Source organism: Manacus vitellinus, unplaced genomic scaffold (assembly GCF_001715985.3).
Source record: "Manacus vitellinus isolate BGI_N305 unplaced genomic scaffold, ASM171598v3 scaffold_91_pilon, whole genome shotgun sequence".
In the NCBI taxonomy this organism is placed as follows: Eukaryota; Metazoa; Chordata; class Aves; order Passeriformes; family Pipridae; genus Manacus; species Manacus vitellinus.
Genome location: NW_021940873.1, coordinates 1,005,301 through 1,025,529, shown reverse-complemented (window position 1 = coordinate 1,025,529; position 20,229 = coordinate 1,005,301). Strand labels below are relative to the sequence as shown.

Below are 20,229 nucleotides of genomic sequence, written 5' to 3'. Positions count from 1 at the left end.
TGTTTTTGCCCAAGAGCCGGGTTTCACCTGGTGGGTAATGCAAAAAGATGGGGAGACACATTGTGTACCACAAGGGGACCTAATTTTGAGTGAGAATGGTCTGTAATATTTTCATTGTATATATATATATATGTATATAGTTTTAAAGGGATATAGTTTTTAAAGGAGGTTAATTTGGGCATGACATGGATGGCATAGAATAAGGGGTGGATAATGTCCTAGTTAGGACAGCTGAGACCAGTTCATCATGGTATCATCATCAGACTGTACTTGGGGATATGCATCCTCCAAAACTGTGTATTCTGTAGCCTTCCATGCCATTTCCCAGAAATTGTTAACAGTAGAGACCTGTAGATGTTCCAGTCCTCATACCCTTTTATGGAATTCCCCGCTCTGAGGGAAGGACTGAGCATCCTCATACCCTTTTATGGAATTCCCTGCTCTGAGGGAAGGACTGAGCATTCCTGCCTGAACTGGAGAATCTATAAACTTGGAGTTTTGGAACCTTTTTACCACTTGTGGGTTCCAGAGGAGGACTGCAGCTCACCGCTCTTGGCCAGACTGAGACCACCACCCTCGACTGGACTGCAATCACCATTTTGACCAGACTGCAACAGCTCTCCCACCAACAGGTTTTTCCGCTCTCCCTTTACTTTGGACTCAGGGGGGGCCCGGGGAACACCATTTTGTTCATGTCCCAGGGTGCTGGGTTGTACATTTGGGATTTTGTGGATTGAAGCCGGTTGTTTGTCTGTATAATCATACTTGTTGTGTTGTTTTATTAAATTGTTATTCTGACTTGTGGTCTCTGAGTTGAGTTCATTTCCCCTGCTGGTTTACCTTTAAACCAGCACAATGTGTCACCCACCCTCAGAGGGAACAGGAATTACAATTCTGCTGAAATATCCTTCGTGTACTCATCATTTTAGGCAGAAATTAGTTCTGTAATAAGGTTGGGTGAACAGCATTTTGCATGAATAACTACTTAACACAAAGGTGTTCAACAAGAGCTTTAGGACATGCATAATTGAAGACAATAGTTTTAAAGTACCCACACTGTGTAAGTATTACATGTAGCAACTCATATGCTTACAAAAATCCATTTTAAACTAATGTTATAAAGTACAACACATAAACTACTTTTTACATTGCTGTTTCTGGAAGGTAATTAATTAATTTAATATTTTCTTTTTTATCCTATACCAAAATGTTATTATTTTAGAGTTGCAGCCATTCAACTGCTTTGTGATGGTCGTTTTGTTATTCTGATTTAATATTGTGCTTTCTTTTATTCCCCAAAACCGTGGGGCAACAAATTGTGCTAGTGGCTGATATTAGAGAATCAGTACAACCTTGTTCTCATGAATCTAACGTTCTAGTGGTATCTCTTAAAAACACCACTTTAAAGTGATCTTTTATGTATGACCTAATACAGTACATTTACACTGCAGGTAGGAATGTGTTGGTTCTTAATATTAGATCCAGTCACATGCCCCACTTCTTCAGGAAGGGTAAACATATTTTTTCTGTTTTAATTTCTCCAGTTGCTGCTCTCCTCTATATATTTGATTAAAATTATGACAAATGTTAAATAACTTGTTATTTTAAAGCCCCCTGGCCATTCCAGTTATGCAAAGTGTGCTTGCTGTGTAAGTAAAGTAATGACCATTCAGGAATAACCTGGAAGGATTAGAGAACTAAAAGGAAAGGAAAAAAAAATGAGAGTATTTAGTGACACTGAAGCAGTTCTAGACACTCAATTTCTGCATACACAGATATTGTTATGAAAAAAAGAAATACCCAGACCTTTATTACTGTCTCCCTCGTAGGACATGCACCTTCCTTTGAGCAAGTAGGTCTCCATGTAATAAAAAACCAAGACATTGCAAAGTAAGTACAGCTTTATAGTTTTGGGTGGTAGATTTGGGTCCATTTTATAGATTTGGTTTGGTTCCTCAGTGCTAGTTTTGCATCAGTGTCTTCATCTTTCTATAGCCACCCGAGAGATCTCTGGTCACTTGATCAAGCTGAAGCCAACAGTGCTGTTGTTTCCCAAACATTATAAAAAGGATATGCTTTTACTGTACCATTCACCTTTCCACACTGCTATAAATGCTATTCCCATGGTATGTTGAAGGATGTCTATTTGTACTTTCTTGCTCTGCAGTTGAGGGATACCTTATGCATCCCCAGGAAAAAATCCAAACCAATTTTTCTGAACATAGGAAGGATGAAATATTGAAGTAATAATATTATTCAAGCACAAAACAACCCCTCTTTTTCTGTGAAGTTTCACAGTCCCTGCATTTTTTTTGGGGGGGGGGAGGCTCTAGGAGGTAACTTTGCCCTTTAAAAGAATATGTTCTTCTAAATATGGTTCCTTGAAAGAAATTGCCTTCTCCAAAAGAACCCAGTGGTTCTTCTCTGTCCCTGCCCTACTCCAAGAGAGACCAGTGAACTAATTAAAGAATTACTCAGATAAATGGAGGGGCTGTTAGGTTGATCAGGAGGAGGGACAAGTTATTATTCTGTTTTATCTCTTAATTTAGTGTCTTTTCCCCTCAATGGGAACGCTCAGCTGCCAAGCATCATCATGCCAGAGACAAGCTGTAGAAACAAGATTCTGGTTAACACAGCATTTATTAACACAATATTTTTAACCGTCTCCCCAATTCTTCCTAGTAAGACTTCAAATTAGGGTCCATTCAACTTTTAACTTCTTAAATATAAGAAAGACTTTTAATCTTTCCGTTCTTAAATTAACACTTCTGTAGTTTCAATACTTGAAGGAACAGATCCTCGCCTTGTTTATATTTCTGACTCCACTGAATATTATCTTTCCTGTTTCACTCTTGGAAAACCAGACCTCTGGGAAACCAAGCAAAAGCTCATGCTGGTGATGAACACAGTAAAGAAGAACAAATGTAAGAGAATCCTTCACAGTGGCCTCACAGGCAGTCTCCCAAATTTTGCTCACAATTGAATGGGTGAGTGGCTGCAGCAGGTGTCTTATTTCTACTTGCTTAATTTTACCCTGAGCTAAATTAAAATTAGCTTCCAAGTGGTTTGTGACCTAGAAAGATGAAAACTTTTTGGATTTCACGAAGAAAACTTTCAGCCACCAATAAACCCACACAAGAAATTAAGAAACTGTATTTGTGCGTAATTGCATGTGAAGTTGTGCTTTGGCACAACTTTATTGAGCACGAGCCTCTAATGCTTCCTGCCAAGTGCTCAGAAACGAAACTGTCTTCCGGCTTTCCAGCCATTAAAGAATATCCTCTATTCAGGTTAGGAAGGGAACTAAATTCAAGCTGATAAAGTCAGAAGTCTCTCATAATTTATGATCTGGAATATATTGAACATTTAGAAATATTGAATATTTAGAAGCCTAAATTACACTTTTGGTGGTATAAAATCAGTTATAATTAAGACCACATCTCTGTGAACATTATTCCAAAGCAAGAGCATTGCTTCATTTCCTTAATATAACTTAATTATTCCTAATAGGACTTTATATAACTTAATAAGAAATGGTTAAGAAGGTACGATTCTAGAAAAAACCTCAACCTATTAAATTAAGATTTTCCAAGTTTATCATGCATTAGTGCTGAATTCATTAATACATTCCCTCACATGTGGTCTTCCTGTGATAGAAAAAATCCGTTTATTCAATGGCCTTATTTATATTTTGGAAGTAGCATATTTAATCCACTGAAATTTTCCAGACATCATTCCTCAAACAATGACATCAGCTCTTCTTTTAGATAGAGAAGTAAATGATGTGTATTTAGTGACATAGTTAATGAAGGGGGCAAATATGTTTTTCTAGGACACTGGTTTGCATTTGAATGGAGCAATAATTATTGAGCTGCATCAATAACATTAATATTTTGGTTTCCATCCTAAGAGTAATTATTCACTAATTTTTTTTTAAGCATCATATTTATGTTTATTGTATCTATTGTCAAAATACTTGTAACTTTTTAAATTTTAAACTAACAACAATAACACTTCTTATGGGTGACCAGCTTAATGTTTTCTTTAGTAAGTAATGAACCACCCTTTGTTAATAGGGGGATGAATACAGGTAAAATTCATGTGATGTTGAAACAGTTATCATTTTATAGATTGAAACAATCTCTTTCACGTACTCTCTTTGAAGTGTCTCTGTTTTTCTCAGTTATGTTAACTGCATTTCCTATATAGTTTTATCTCTTTTTTAGTACAATTGCCTAAGTTCACAACATACAAATTCAGAGTCATCCGGAGATTTTGATTGAATGTAGAAATCATTGGCTTGGTTTGTTTTCGTTCCAGATTAAATCAAGACCACATCAATTTGTCTGTAGGCACTAGATCCTTCATCTAGAAGTGCTTGATGCACTTTGCCAGCTGTTCTTATTTTTCCTGCAGATGTTGTTATTCACCCATTACAGGAGGGATTGTAAAAGTTTCCAAGCAGTCACCACTGATTTTCTGTACTATCCCCTTCCAACTCGTCAGGTGTGGTTACCTTTCCAATGACAAATTATCTCTGCATCTGCTACGGAGACCTCAGGGAAGGCCCTGGGATTACCTCACATCCAGTCACTCCCTCACTTCTCAGAAATCACACCAGCTCTTCTTAGTCCCACTTAGTCTTAAATAACCTCCTCAAACTGTTAGTTTTTCTTTAGGTCAGTGACTTTCCTATACTCAGAATTAAAATCTGTATCAACCTCTGCCTTTACAGTCAAAATTTTAACCACAATCAGAGACATCCAGGTCCAACAAAAACAGCCCAGAAGAATAACACATGGCTGAGGTGGTAACACCACACAATCCAGCTGCCCTTACTCAGAGAGCAAATGTTTTTTCCCAGTTCTCCCACTCTCAAACACGGACCTTCAAAATGACCCTGATTCACAATGAAATTAATTCCTCCTTCCTCTGTACTTACCAATCATCCTACCTTCTGGAATTCATAGGTCTTTTCCTGTTTGGGCTGGGTTTTCCTAAAACTCTGACCAAGACATCCCAAGTCTTTGGTGGTAAACATGTGGTGCAATGGAGCTGTGTCTGGGCAGTGGCGGAGGAGTTTCTCCCTCAAACATGATGATCCCTTTGTAATTACTGATATCTCATAATTGCATTAATCCTTTATTAATCCCATCCCATTTCCTTTCCTATTCGTCAGGGTTAAACAACATTTCTCTTCTCTTTCTTGTGCCAGGCTCGGTCTTGCAGCCCAAATTTTAGATTTCAAATTTTAAAATGACTAATTCACTAAAAGATCCTGGCACTGAAAGGTCTTTCACTTTGTCACAGAATTATGTTGACTTCAGCATGCTGCTGTACTTTCTGTCACTACTGCTAATATATCCAGTCAGTTCGTGAGTGATAAAAGAAATTCATCCAGAGGATTGGCTACTGAAATGCTTATAAATAAAAGGTAACAGTGATATGAATGAAGTGACCATAATTCATAGTGACCCATGTTGTTACTGGCATCTGCAAAAGTAACAGATTTGATTTTATAAATTACAGATGTCTTTTTTTTTTCTATGAAATCCTCTTGGTGAGATGTACTGAACTAAAAACTGGCTGGTTTTAAATGGTGTTTTAAAACTAGCACAGGCTGTAAATAGACTATTTATCAACAGAGTGCATTGTATATGTTTAAACTTTGTTAAGTCTTCTAAAGCAGGCAAAATGTCAGCATGACATTCCTGTCAGTGCTCACAGGCACAAAATATTTTTATTCTGAAGATACATTTATATAAAACATTACTGACTTGTGGTAACTGTCATTAATTATTTTATTAGGAATGAAAATAGACTGCCTAAAGAAAGTCTGTGTGTGAACTTGCAGTTGTAGTAGTACTTCAAACCAGAAATTCAAACCAGATCCTCCAGATCTTAATCCTCTCTAATCCTTTGGCAGGACCTTATTTTAGGCAATTTATTTCAGTCATTCCAACTAATTGTTTTAATGTAAGTGAATGGTAAACAAAAGGAGGTTTTCTTTGCACACCTGTGAAAGATATAACTGATGTTGGGTGAGAGGGGGGCTAAAATGTACCTCATAGTGTATATTTTCAAAAATAGCTGCCATTAAACCCTGCCTTCAAGGGGGGCAGATTTTTAGGCCACAGGAATCACTCCCCCTCTGAACATCAAATGGTTTTCAGTGGACAGCTAAACATCCAACTAACACTCTATATCGGTTTCAAACTTTCCAGCCATAGACATACGTACATTACCCCAACTGTGTACGTATTACAAATATTTACATACAAATACAGGCAAAATGTTATGGGAAATTCACCAAAAAATGAGGTCCCTTTGAGGTATACACCATGTTTCTCTGTCTTCCAGCATTACCTACCACGTGCTACCTGATCCTTGAGCAAAAACAATGCCATGAATGGGTTTGCCTTTGCTCAAGGCAGGATTGATCCAAACTGTTTTACCTAAGATACCTCTCATGTGAATCACTGGGACTTTGTCCCCATGTACAGTGTGAAGGGACTCTGATTGGGCAGGGCCAACTTGGTTGATGGAGCCTCTGGTGTGGACCAACCATGTAGCCTTTGCTACGTGCTGATCCCAGTTCTTGAAGATCCCTCCACCCAATGCCTTCAGGGTGGTTTTCAACAGTCCATTACACCGTTCAACCTTCCCCGCGGCTGCTGCATGATATGGGATGTGATACACCCACTCGATGCCGTGCTTCTTTGCCTAGGTGGTAACTCAGCTGTTCTTGAAATGAGTCCCATTATCTGACTCAGTGCACTCTAGGGTGCCATGTCACCACAAGACTTGCTTTTCAAGGCCCAGGATGGTGTTTCAGGTGGTGGCGTGGGGCATCGGATGTGTCTCCAGCCATCCAGTGGTGGCTTCCACCATGGTGAGCACATAGCGCTTACCTTGGCAGGTTCGTGGCAGTGTGATGTAGTCAACCTGCCAGGCCTCTCCATATCTATACTTACTCCAGCATCCACCATACCACAGGGGCTTCAGTCTCTTAGCCTCTTTGATGGCAGCACGTCTCACAGTCATGGATAATCTGGGAAATAATGTCCATGGTTAAGTCCACCCCTCGGTCTTGTGCCCATCTATAGGTGGCATCTCTGCCCTGATGGCCTGAGGCGTCATGGGCCCACCATGCCCGGAACAACTCTCCTTTGTGCTGCCAGTCCACATTCACCTGTGACATCTCGACTCGTGCAGTTCGGTCTGCCTGTTCATGGTTGCAATGTTCCTCATTGGCTCAGTCTTTGGGCACATGGGCATCTACATGATGGATTCTCACAATCAAGTTCTCTACCAGGTAGCAATGTCTTGCCACATATCAGTGGCCCAGATGGGTTTCCCTCTGCATTTCCAATTGGCCTTCTTCCATCTGTCCACCCACCCCCACAGAGCATTGGCAACCATCCACGAGTCAGAAGCTTTGGCCACTTCTCTCGTTCAGCAATGTCCAATGCCAACTGGACAGCTTTGAGATCTGAGAATTGTCTCGATTCACCTTCTCCTTCAGTAGCTTCTGCAACTTGTCGGGTGGGGCTCCATACATCTGCTTTCCGTTTACGTTTCATCCCTACAATGCAACGGGAACCGTCAGTAAAGAGGGCATAGCGTGTTTCTTCCTCTGGTAGTTGATTTTACGGTGGGGTTTCCTCAGCCCGTACCACTTGCTCTCCTTCTTCTTCATTCGCTAGACCAAAACTCTCACCTTCCGGCCAGTTTGTGATGACTTCTGGGATCCCAGGCTGATTCAGATTTCCAATACGGGCGCGCTGTGTGAGCAGAGTGATCCACTTACTCCATGTAGCATCAGTGGCATGATGCGTAGAGGGCGCCTTTCCCTGGAACATCCAACTCAGCACTGGTAGTCGAGGTGCCAGGAGGAGCTGTTCTTCTGTGCCAGTCACCTCTGAGGCAACTTGTACTCCTTCATAAGCTGCTAGGATCTCCTTCTCTGTTGGGGTGTAGTTGGCTTCAGATCCCCTGTAGCTTCAGCTCCAGAATCCAAGTGGGTGGCCTCGGGTCTCACCAGGCACCTTTGCCAGAGTCTCCAGGAAAGACTCTTATCCCCAGCTGCAGAGTAGAGTACCTTTTTCACATCTGGTCCTGTCCTGACTGGCCTGAGGGCTACAGTGTGTGCAATCTCCTGCTTAATCTGTTCAAATGCTTGCTGCTGTTCGGGGCCCCACTGGAAATCATTCTTTTTTCGGGTTACCAGATAGAGAGGACTTACGATTTGACTGTACTCCGGGATGTGCATCCTCCAGAAACCTATGGCACCCAGAAAAGCTTGCCTTTCCTTCTGGTTGGTCAGTGGGGCCATTGCTGTGATCTTATCGATGATTTCTGTTGGGATCTGACCATGTCCATTTTGCCACTTCACCCCCAGGAACTGGATCTCTCGGGCAGGTCCCTTGACCTTACTCTTCTTTATGGCAAACCCAGCTCCCAGGAGAATCTGGATGATTTTCTCTCCTTTCTCAAAAACCTCCTCTGTAGTGTCCCCCATACGATGATGTCATCAATGTACTGCAGGTGTTCTGGAGCCTCACCCTGCTCTAGTGTGGCCTGGATCAGTCCGTGGCAGATGGTGGGACTGTGTTTCCACCCCTGGGACAGTCGGTTCCCGGTGTACTGCACACCCCTCCAGGTGAAAGCAAACTGCAACCTGCACTCTGCTGCCAAGGGGATGGAGAAGAATGCATTTGCGATATCAGTAGTGGTGTACCACCTCACTGCCTTGGACTCCAGCTCGTACTGGAGCTCCAACATGTCTGGAACAGCAGCACTCAGTGGTGGGGTGGCTTCATTCAGGCCACGATAGTCCACGGTCAATCTCCATCCTCCATCCGGCTGATGCACAGGCCAGATGGGGCTGTTGAGGGGTGGGTGGATCTTGCTGACAACCCCTTGGCTCTCCAGCTCACGGATCATCTTATGGATGGGGATCACAGAGTCTCGGTTCATTCGTTACTGCCGGCGATGCACTATTGTGGTGGCGATTGGCACTTGCTGTTCTTCAGCCTTCAACAGTCCAACAGCAGAAGGGCTCTCCGAGAGGTCCAGTAACAATTCACCTGCTTAGCAACCTGTCTCCACAGCAGCTATTCCAAAAGCCCATCTATGTCCCCTGGGGTCCTTGAAGTACCCGTTCCTGAGGTAGTCAATGCCCAGGGCATCTGGACCAGTCACAATGTTGTGTTTCTGCCACTCTTTCCCGGTCAAGCTCACCTCAGCTTCCACCATGGTCAACTCTTGAGACCCTCCAGTCACCCCAGAAGTGGAAATAGTGTCTGAGGGCATTAACGTGCATTGAGGGCCAGTGTCAACTATGCCTTGTATTCCTGTGGGTCTGATGTGCCAGGCCATCAGATCCACGCAGTCCAATAGAGAGGGTTGTCCTGTGCCTCTACCTGGCTAGAGGCAGGGCCCCTCTAACACTGGTCTTGGTTGGGGCCATCACAGCCCTTTCCCTGTGAGTGCATTCAGGAGGAACCTTTTAGTGGGTCAGACCCTTGTCCCTGAGATACTGGTACTGCACTTACTCTCATGGGCTTCCCTTTTTCTCTCTCTTTCAGCTCTTGTCTATCCACTCTCTCTAACTGGGGAATGTCTGGCTCTGACTTCAGAGGCTCTGGTTTGCACTGGTGACATGTGGAAGCTGCTTTCCTTCGTCTCCTCTCTGAGTTTCTTCTCTTCATCTTGTACTTCTGTAGTCAGTGCCTTGAGGTTCTCAACCATTGTCCCTAAAGTGGAGATATGGGTGTCCCTTGGGATCCATCCTTGTGAAAAACACCAGAGTACAGGGCTGCAGGTGACATGGACATACCTTCACCTGCTTCTGAATAGTCTTGATGCACATGGCAAAAGGATTGCCATTTCTCAGAATTATTAAATTAAATAAATTAATTTAATAAATTAAATCCTATTATTTTTTGAAATAAGAACATCCAGTGCCATTGTGAATAATTATTGGGGTTATTATGTTATGCTTTTTTTTCCCCTGAAACAAACACAGATGTGCCAAAAGTAGATACACTGGAGAAACAAAAAATATTCTGGAGAAATAACAAATGTTTGTAACCCACTGAAGTGATGAAATTCAGTATTAGTTTTATTGACCTCAATAGCTGCAATAAATAACCACTGAACACTATTAACCTGTCACATTTAGAATGGAAATGTGCACATTTTTATTTTCCTCTCTGCTATCCTACTTTCTTTGTAGAAACTCTTACTTCTTCTTTGCATCAGCTGCACTGCCACGACACTACTTTTTGAAAAAGGGTATCAATAATAACAAGGTATTATTTAAATTTTTTCATGAATCAGTGGGGATCCAGCCTTCCTTAGCAAAATCCCACAAATATTTAGGAAGCTGGAAGTTCTACTTTGCATGTCCATGTTCTATTTCAGTTCATGAACATGGAATGAGCCATAGAAAGAGAAAACCTTCAGATATGTAGCTGAGACAGAAGAACAGTTGCTTCAGATTTTCAGCAGATCACTGAACAGCTTGAGAAATCTCATTTTCCTTATCTGCTCTGTGCTTCCCACTGGAGTCCCATTCCCCAGAGAGTGAATCCCCAGGTGTCCTACTGAATTTTGTGTGAAGATTGGAAGGGGATGGCATTGCAAAGTTGCTGCTCTCCTGCTCTGCTGCCCTGTGTCCTGCACTCAGGCTTTATTTTCTGATGTAGCACGTACCATTTCTACAGCTGGTGTTTGACTTCTGTTAAAAACAATTAAGTGAATAGATGACCTGACATTCCAAACAGCTGTGGAAGAAGTTTCCTTTGTGCCACCTCTGTAGCTGCTGATTCATTTTGCAGGTCATGGACTGTGCGATGCCTCTGATCGGGGAGCACCAGACCGAAGACAGGCAGCACATAACTGAGCTGGTCGTAAGCAAAATGAACCAAATGTTGTCCAAAACTCCTATTCCATCTCCTCAGAGACCCACTGCCACTCAGCAGCCTCAGGTAGGAAACATTTACTTTTAAAATGCAGCATCTTGATATATAATTTTAAGCTCAAAATTTTCCTCAAAGAAATTGGCTGGAAAACCATGCAGACACCTGAAACTACAAGGATTCAAGATCTTATCAACATGTTTTATCAGTTTGTCATGTTTAAATGAGATTGTCTCCAGGTATAATCAAGAAGTGCAAGTATTGGTGTGTTTCTACCAGGAAATCATAACTGTGGATTCAGTGAATTACCAGAATTTGTACTGTTTCCTTTCAGCTACATATGTATCAAATATCATGGAAATAATAAGAAGCACAGTCATAGACAACCTTTGCCCTGAGGATGTCGGAAAGAACATTAAGATAATAATTCTTGTTGCTCCTATGAGAAATTAATTACATTATAATCTTTTTTATATGTGCTGCAGTACATGGAAACACCTTAGAAATCTAGAAAACTCCTGAAATATTTTTAGCATACTGGAAAACGCATGCCAAAGGTTGCAAATAGATGCACTTCACGTATTTTATCTTGTATGACCTGGCAATTACAGTGTGGGGATGCAGAATTCTGGCCCTGGCCTTGCTTGCAGGCTTTCAGACTTTGGAAATCATCTTTGTGTTGCCATTTCCGTGCTTATGAAATGTGAAGTTTATTTTACTGATAGTTTAAAATAACTTCAGGGAGCGCGGTATTTTCATAAAAGGCTCTGAGAACATAAAATTTTTTGCTCCTAGATTGAAGAAGTATGGATTTGATGGGTGGAATATTAGGGCAGATGTCCGTGCCCAGAGTTATCGATGGCTCAGTGTTCAAATGGAAACCAGCAGCAAGTGGTGACCCTGGAGGGTCTGTGTTGTTTAACGCCTTTATTAATGGCACTGAGTGCACCCTCCGAGTGTTTGTGGATGACACCAAGATGTGTGGTGCATACAGATTCTGGAGAGGGAAGGGATGCCAGCCAGGGGGACCTGGGTGCCAGAGTCCTGCACTTGGGCCCTGGCAGTCCCCCACTGTCACCCAGACTGGGTGATGAATTGGTTGAGAGCAGCCCTGCCAAGAGGACTTGGGGATGGGAAACTGGGTATGAGTCAGGAACGAGCACTTGCAGCCCAGAACACCAACTGTGTCCTGGGCTGCATCCAAATGGTGACCAGCAGGTCGAGGCAAGTGATTGTCCCCCTCTTCTCCACTCTGCAGAGCTGCCTCCAGCTCTGGGGCCCCCAACATAAGGGCATGGACCTGTTGGAGTAGGTCTAGAAGAAGCCACAAAGATGCTCTGAGGGCTGGAACCCCTCTGCTCTGGAGACAAGCTGGGAGAGCAGGAGGTGTTCACCTGGGGAAGAGAAGGCTCCAGGGAAACACTGCTGAGGCCTTTCAGTACATAAAAAGGGCTTATAAGCCCCTTTTTTTAACCAAGACTGTAGTGACAAGGTAATAGTTTTAAACTGAAAGAGGGTAGATTTAGATTGGATATAAGGAAGAAATTCTTTATGGTGAGGTTGGTAAGAAACTAGAACAGGTTGTCCAGAGAAGTTGTGCATACAGGAAAATCACTCTGACCATAACCTGTAAGGATGTGTTGCTGCTCTGGACCAGCACAGCTCCACGGGGATCAGTTAAGGAACAGAATAAGCCAAACTGTAATACAGGAGTTACCAAGCCTAAATCAAGAATCTATTTTTACTTCCAGTAGGCTCCACACCAGGTAAACAATTTGAAAACAATTTTGTGGCATACCTCAGACAGACTAGTTCTTGAGGTAGAATGACTAATTTGTTGTTCAAATATATCATCATGCTTTAAGATACAAAAATACCCCAGCCCACATAAAAAAGTGGTGTGGCTTCTATTTATAATATGGTCACTTGAAACTAAGCACAAAATTGTTTCAACCACGGAACCACATACAATGGAGAAGTTTCCATCCAACATGACTCAAGTCCATTGTAAAGGGATGAAAAAAGAAAGACAAGGAGGGAAAAAAATAAATCACCTTATGCCAAAATAGCTTCTTTCAGGACTAGTAAATTATCCATATATTAAAATGAAGGAAAGAGTCAAATTTAGAGTTTCCCAGGCAATACAAGTCAACATAAATAAAAATTTAAACCAATAATAGACATTACTGTAACATTAATAGATTCATATTTGATAATTCACATTTTGGGGAAAAAAATAGAAGTTCTTGAGTCAGCATGCTTTCCTGGATCTCAGAGAGGGCAAGGGAGGAGGAACATTTACGGTTACTGGGGTCATCCAAAGAAACTGGCTATTTGTTGTATGTAAAAAAACTTTTCACTTATTTCCAAAGAAAAACTGCCTACCTAAGTCCAGAATGAAAATAGGGCACAAGGAACATTTGCAGAAGGTTCCTAAATTCCTGGGTCATTGCTGTCACTCAGCATGTCCATTGAATAATTTTTTTCCCTCTTAAACAAAAAAACTTTGAATGTATTTAAAGATAATATTCTGGCTATCTGATGGACTTCTGGTAGGTTTCTATTTAGCTTAGGTTATTACTGAGGGATTCAGCCCTTGCTAACGACAACAGGATGTTATTCAACATTAATCTTCTTTTCCGTATCCTATCCTTAAATTCCGGATTGCAGTTGACCAAAACCAGAGATATGCCTTCAGAATACTTACAATATCTGTTAATTTTCTTCTCAGTTAATCAGACTCTACTTCCTTAGAATTGGTCTTGTTGTATGATCCACCAGTTTAGGACAGGTAAATAGGATCTGAATTTCTACAGAAGAGTCTATTTGCAAATGCCCCCTAATCTTCCCAGTTTTAAGGGACAATCATGAAACAGCTCTGTAGTATTTAAAGCAGATTTCTCATCATGTGCAGTTAATTTTTATCTGGGTTGTTTTGCTAAGAATAAAATCAGTCTGTTAAAACAATCTGCCCCTTTCATCTTTTAACCGCGTTCTCCTTTTCTAATCCTGTTTTTGGGAAACACAGTCCATTTATTTGTGGGGCAGGGGCACATTCCCGATTTCTACCGGTCGCATAAAATGCAAAGCCGGTAATTTATCCCAAATCAACTACATGCATGTGTACATGTGGTCTTAGAAGCCGAAATAACAGAGATATCAAAGAGTAATTGGTGTGTTTTGCTACTTCCGTTTACAGCTACAATTGTGCCATGTTTTGAATTCCCTTATAATCTGTGTGGGCTTTTAAAAAGTATTTACAATCTGCTGGCTCCTGTAGCACTGGGTGCATCGTGCAGAAAACATCCTTCAATTCAAAACTGCCCACAATGGTCAGGACTATTCCAATTAACCATCCGTCAGAAAACAAATCAATGATTAGGAAAATAAGCCTTTGTTTAGTACTGTGCAGCCAAATCTTGGTGGAAATGATTGGCTTTGCAATGTGTTATGAAGGCTGACAAAGTTCTCCCTGTCTGAGTGCCAAAAGGAGCAAATTCCAAAGGGAAACCTTAGAGGGGCAGATCCTGTGATTCTTAAACCATTAAATCTATAATCTGAGGTATCAGATATATCAAGATTTTAAAAATATATGGTTTGCATGTTACATATTTCTTTATTTATCTATAAACACTTGCACAGACTCTGTAGCACGTTCTGGTGCACAGAGGGCAGTGAAGCTGTGCAGGAGGAGGCTTGGAGGCAGTTCTATCTGTTAAAACCAATTACACTCAAAAAAACCTTTCAAAAAATGAAGCGGTTTCTATTAATTTAAAAACATTACAGCTTGTTTTACCCTAGACCAAGCTGAAAATACATAATAGAACTTGATCTAAGAACGTGATTTTAAAATTTTTCATTTTTTTTTCTACATGCGGTATTTAAAAGATGGAAATCTAAATTTCCACTTTTTGTAACGTCTTTGCATACTTTTGATAGATCTCTAGAGAAGCCTTTTTCAAGTCTTTCCTGAAAACCAAACCAGTAGGTTGAACTACTCAGTGAAGTGTTCTCAGCAGGGTAACTACTCCTCACTGCCTCCATCTGTTGATAGGAAAGACCACTGCCCAAAGTCCTGCTGCCTGGGTTTGCAGAGCCCTGCAGGAGGTTGCTCAGTGCAGACTGGTTTAGGCTTCTTTCTGTACCAGCATTTGCATATTAAACAATAATGGTCAAACATCTACTCAAGTCAGGATATGAATTGTGCTGAACTAAATTCTGCAGAGGGTGTGACACTGTCCATGCACGTTATCACACAATGCCAGTGGTGATGGTCATGTTGAAGCTGAAGCTGAGGAAAATCCCATTAGGGAAATGTTAATTCAGCCCTCCTCTATAGAGACCACGTTGCATTATCCACAAAAGAAGAAGGAATTTATTATTCTTAATGGAAGGAAGGAATGTGTGCACCAGAGACACAATATCCATAATGACGTGACGTCACAAAGAGCACAGCATTCCCACCTATATCCTGGCTCTTGGTTAAAAAGAGAGGAGTAGCACAGTGGTAATAACCCAAAAATAAACCCGTGTCATTCTTCATTCCCTGACCCCTCCTATGATGTTGCTGGAGCCAAGCAGTTTTATCCAGTTTTATTCTTCTATGTTCAGAGAGAAAATTGAACCAAATGTCAGCATAGTGTAAATAACAAAAAGTACTAATTCTAGAGAGAAAAGCAAACCATTAACCAACTCCCTATTCTTGGGCTTCCATAGGAGCAGTCACAGTTCTGTTACCTTCCATCTGTTGCGTTTAAGGTTTTTTTAAAGCAAACTACTTATGATGAGCAGCAACTTGTTTCAAATCACTGAAGCTTTTATGATGATCAGAAGATACGGTTACTTGATTTGATCTTAACTGAAGGGGAATGCATTTAATTGGAAAGGATCTCATCATGGAGTTATATGGAAGTATAGAATTCAGTATTATTCTGCTTTTTAGAAGTAAAGTCTGCACTAAATTTGAGGTGTGGAACTTATCTCTAAGTTATTTTCTTCTTTCACAGTCTCATAGAGGTTCACCTCAATTGTATCCAGATTAGGAGAAGAGGAACAGGGCCATGACTTACAGTTTTCCCACAGCTTTATATTATCCTTCAGACCCCTCACACTGAATCTTGCTTTAGCCAGGCCATTCATCCAGCAGCAGGAATTATCTTTTATGTCTGGAAGGAAAGGCTGCCTAAAACAAACAAGTTAAAAGAGCACACTGAATTATTCTGTGTAAGTGAAGGTGCATAGTGAGATCTATTCTAACAGGCAGCAGGAGGGGTTGAAGAACAGCTTGCCTTCAGAAGGTTGCTAAATGATCTAATGACCCCCAAAACCATGTGTGCGGTATTTCTTTCTTTTAGGAAGAGATTTAAATAGGGGATAAATGGCTGCTATGGCATCATGTGACCATAAAACTGATGTCCCTAGATTTGTGGAATAACATCTTAAACACACTCAAGAGTCTGACTTTGCTCTGAGGAAGGCAGCACAGAGGCACTGGAGAAAGTCTAGACAGGATTTTACTGTATCACTCTGTAATAAAAGAACTATATCACTCTGTATTACTTTAACATTTTAATTAATATTAATTATTTAAAATGTAATTTCCATATTTTATATATGTCTATATTTCTAATTTATTTACAATGGAATTCATATTAATATCAATAATACTTTAGTATAGTAATAATATTACTAGATCACTCTGTAATTAAAAAAATTAAAATTCAGGTTACTCTGATAAACAGAGCAATACAACTTGGCAATAAACAAGCTGTGTAGAGACTAATTGAGCACCTTCTATGGTCTGCATTAGAAATCACTAAGGTTTTCTCTGTTCACTGTTTACCTCAGAAGGTCTGTAGGGACTTTGACAACCATCAGTGCCTCAAACAACATCCATGTGCTTCTTTACCACTTACCCTGTCCACCTGCATAGTTCTTTCAAATCAGTGCAAACTGTGCTTCATATTTAAATGCTTATAGAGTTATTGTCGTGACTTAAAGGAAAAAAAAGGCAGCAGCAAGGTGCCTTCCTAAATATATTGGTAGAGAATTTAAAACATTGGCAGAAAGACCCGTAAAGAGCAAGGGAAACACTGCTGGGACATACAAATCACAGAACACGGAGTGCAAAACCTTCCCAAGGTTATTAAAGTCAAAACCCATTCCTGAGTCTGTCATATTCCACCCATTCTAGCAGTGGGGAAGGCAGTGACCTCTTTCCCACAGTGTTTGGGTTTCTTTGCATCCCAGCGACATCTTGTGGCTTCTTCTCCTGTGGGATAGGTGATTTGGGGAGTTATCTCTTATTTGTTACTACAATGTATTATAATCATTATAGAAGCTGTAGCACGTTAAACAAGATATTGGCTATATATCTTACAAATAATAAATGCTATTTTAATGTGTTTGTTTCGTTAACTTTATTATTTAAATATGGGATATATTTATATATATTTTTTAATATGTTCTTAAGATGTACATGTATATATGTGTATATATATACACAATGTTTATCTTTGTATAGTTGGAAGGGAAGATGCTTATTTTAATCAATGGGTTTTTTTAACTTCTTAGTTATTTTATGTTTGTGAAAACATAAGACAAACAGCTGTAACTCTTAGATCCTAATAGAAACATCAGGAATTAAGAAGAGCAGAAAATAAACATGTATGGAGCCTGAGCTCACCACATCCTGGTAAAAGGCTACATTTGAGGCACACTTCATCCAGTAAAATTTGTTTGTCACAAGTATAAAATTATACCTTTCTTTTTTCCTACATCAAGGTTGTTTTTTCCCTCTTTGAATATGACTTCTATTTGGGGCAGGTGTTCTGTGTGTCACAGAGGCAGGGAATCAGACTTCAGCTGCTGGCTGAAGGATGGCTGTATATTTAAAACAGTCACTATTTCATTACAGAAAGCTTGATGTAATTGAAATATTTGAACTTGACGTGCAGGTATTGTAATCTATTAAAATATAAAAACAAAGTTCATACAGGAAAATAAATCCTAAGACTTTCAATGTTGACAGTAATTAAAAACTAATGGGACATAACTTACAAATGCTCAGCAGAGATTTTACCAATAAGTTGATCATGAAAGTGAAAGTAACCTATTCCAAAATACTTCCTGAGCTCCTGAACCAGCAGATGGAGTGATTGCTAAGGGAGGTACAGATGTGCTGCTCAGTTCTGTTCCTTACTGAGTCTCCCTCTGCACAGGAGTCACAGGTAAATTCCTGGGTATGTCCTAGTGATAAAACTCTGCATAAATGCTTTTGGATGTTAACTGTGAATCAAAACACTAATAATTGCTTATCTTTCTTAGCTTGTTTCAAAGTAATGTGCCAAGACCTAGTTAATAGTGTTCTGAGAGGATCTGATGACTTGTAGACTATAGGAGAATATACGAAGGGGCATATATTGAAGGTTTAGAATTGTTTGGTCAACATTTCTACTACTGACATCAACAGAAATTTGCCCAAATGAAAGAAAGCTTTCTGGGTGTCGCCTGATAATTATTTTTTTTATTTCTGAATATATTGAATGCTTATCACCAGCAGTACACCTGGAAAAAAGATATGATCCCTGCAGAGAGGCTGAGCAAAGCTTGGTAAGAGAAAGGGTTGCTAACAAAATACTCATTAGGTGAGAAGACCAAAGGAAAAAGCCCCCAGGCAACCTGACAGGTTCAAGCTTCAGGCCCGGGATGACTTGGATAACTTCAGTTGTCTGTAGGATATAGTGATTTAGCCTTAGTGCTAATTTTATAATACAGAAGGCAACAAAGTGCTAAAACTGAAAAAAAACAAAACAATTATTACTACTTAGTACATACTTTTCCAAATTTATTTTATATAAGAACAATACTGTTCTCTTTTTGTCTTCATTCACACAACAAAATGATTCTTTTGGTAACCTTTTAATTATCTTCTGCCAGATGATCTTGTGATAATCTCCCAGTCTGCCAGTGGTATTTAGGATTCTGAATTCCATGGTCACTCGTCTCAAGAAGAAAGAAAAAAACTGGTTTTTAAGTAATAATGAGCCCACCACTATGGAGTAGCCTCTCTGTTCTTAGTCGACTTCTGTGAGAAATGCTTTTTGCTCCCGCAGGCATGTTTTTGGAAACTTCAAAAATTGTCTTCATTCCATTACAGAGCAAACTCCAGCCTTTTCCAAATTAAAACAAGGGAAGCAGTAATTCCATGTCTAGAGAACAGGCAATAGCTGCCACTTACACAAGCAGAACAGGAGAACGAGTCCAAGTTAGATCTCTCTACTTTGTCTTAGTGCTATAATTGCTATCACATAACATACTTTGATTTTATATTTTATCTGATTTTTCATCTATTTTTACTCTCTGATTTTGTTTCTTTAAGCTGGACCTAACAGAAATATCTTTTTTTTGGAGACTCTTCCTTGGGCTCCCTTCGTTTCCCCACTGTTGTGGGTATTTCCTCTCTACTTTTTTTGTTATTATTACCTGCCTCCACTTGACTTTTCTGTTTGATTTCTCTGACCTTTGAATCATAACCTGTTAAGCAAAGTGGTTTGGCTTTACTTCATGTTTAACTTGCAAGGATTCTGCTGCTCTCCCCAGCAATCACTGCAGTTTATTTTGAATAAGGACCATGTGCTAAATATGCGTCAAAATTTTTAAACAAGGATAAGCACCAAGAGAAATTATGGAAGTATCCAAACCAGAGCAGCTCATTTTCAAATGTTCTTGATTTGTCCATAGAAAAAAAATAAGCAGCCCACACACACACACACTTCCAACAGTGGAATCTGGTGATGGACCAGGCTCCATCTGTCTGGCTGCCAGGAGAGCAAACTTGTCTTCAGCTGCTTAAATATCCTCCTCCAGTGTCTCTCAACTTCTAGGAGAGACTCAGGGAGCTCATCAGAGTTCAGACCAGCCACTGGTACCCCTGTGTGTGGCTGTGGACTTGTGCAGCACCACGAGGAGCAGGAAAAGAAGCACCATGGGTGGTTGTTCTGCTCTGTTCATACCAGAGTTCTGAACTTCACTTTTATTTGAGGGAGAGCTCAAGTGTCTCACCCAGTCTCTCCTTCCTGTGCTTCCTCCCACTCCACTGCTCTGATGCAGAACTAGTAAGATAAAATGTGGGTTGTGACACTGGATTTGAGTCGGCTCCACCACCTTTTTTCCTGACTGTCCTTTTTCAAAGCATAAACTTCAATTCTGAATGGATCCAGTAATGATGGATCGTGGTGGCTGAAGGTGAAGTTCTGCAGATCTTAAGCTCTTCCTGTTCGTGCAAGGATCACTTGCCAGCCCA

At 40.5% G+C, this 20,229-nt stretch overlaps 1 protein-coding gene across 1 annotated transcript in view; it reads left to right on the top strand.

The window, feature by feature from the left end:
• Positions 1–20,229, top strand: part of SYN2 (synapsin II) — a 180,219-nt gene that overhangs the window by 145,576 nt on the left and 14,414 nt on the right. Inside the window, exon 11 of the mRNA XM_029965206.1 lies at positions 10,845–10,994. Coding sequence (XP_029821066.1) covers positions 10,845–10,994 — 150 coding nt within the window. The remainder of the gene's footprint in view (positions 1–10,844; positions 10,995–20,229) is intronic.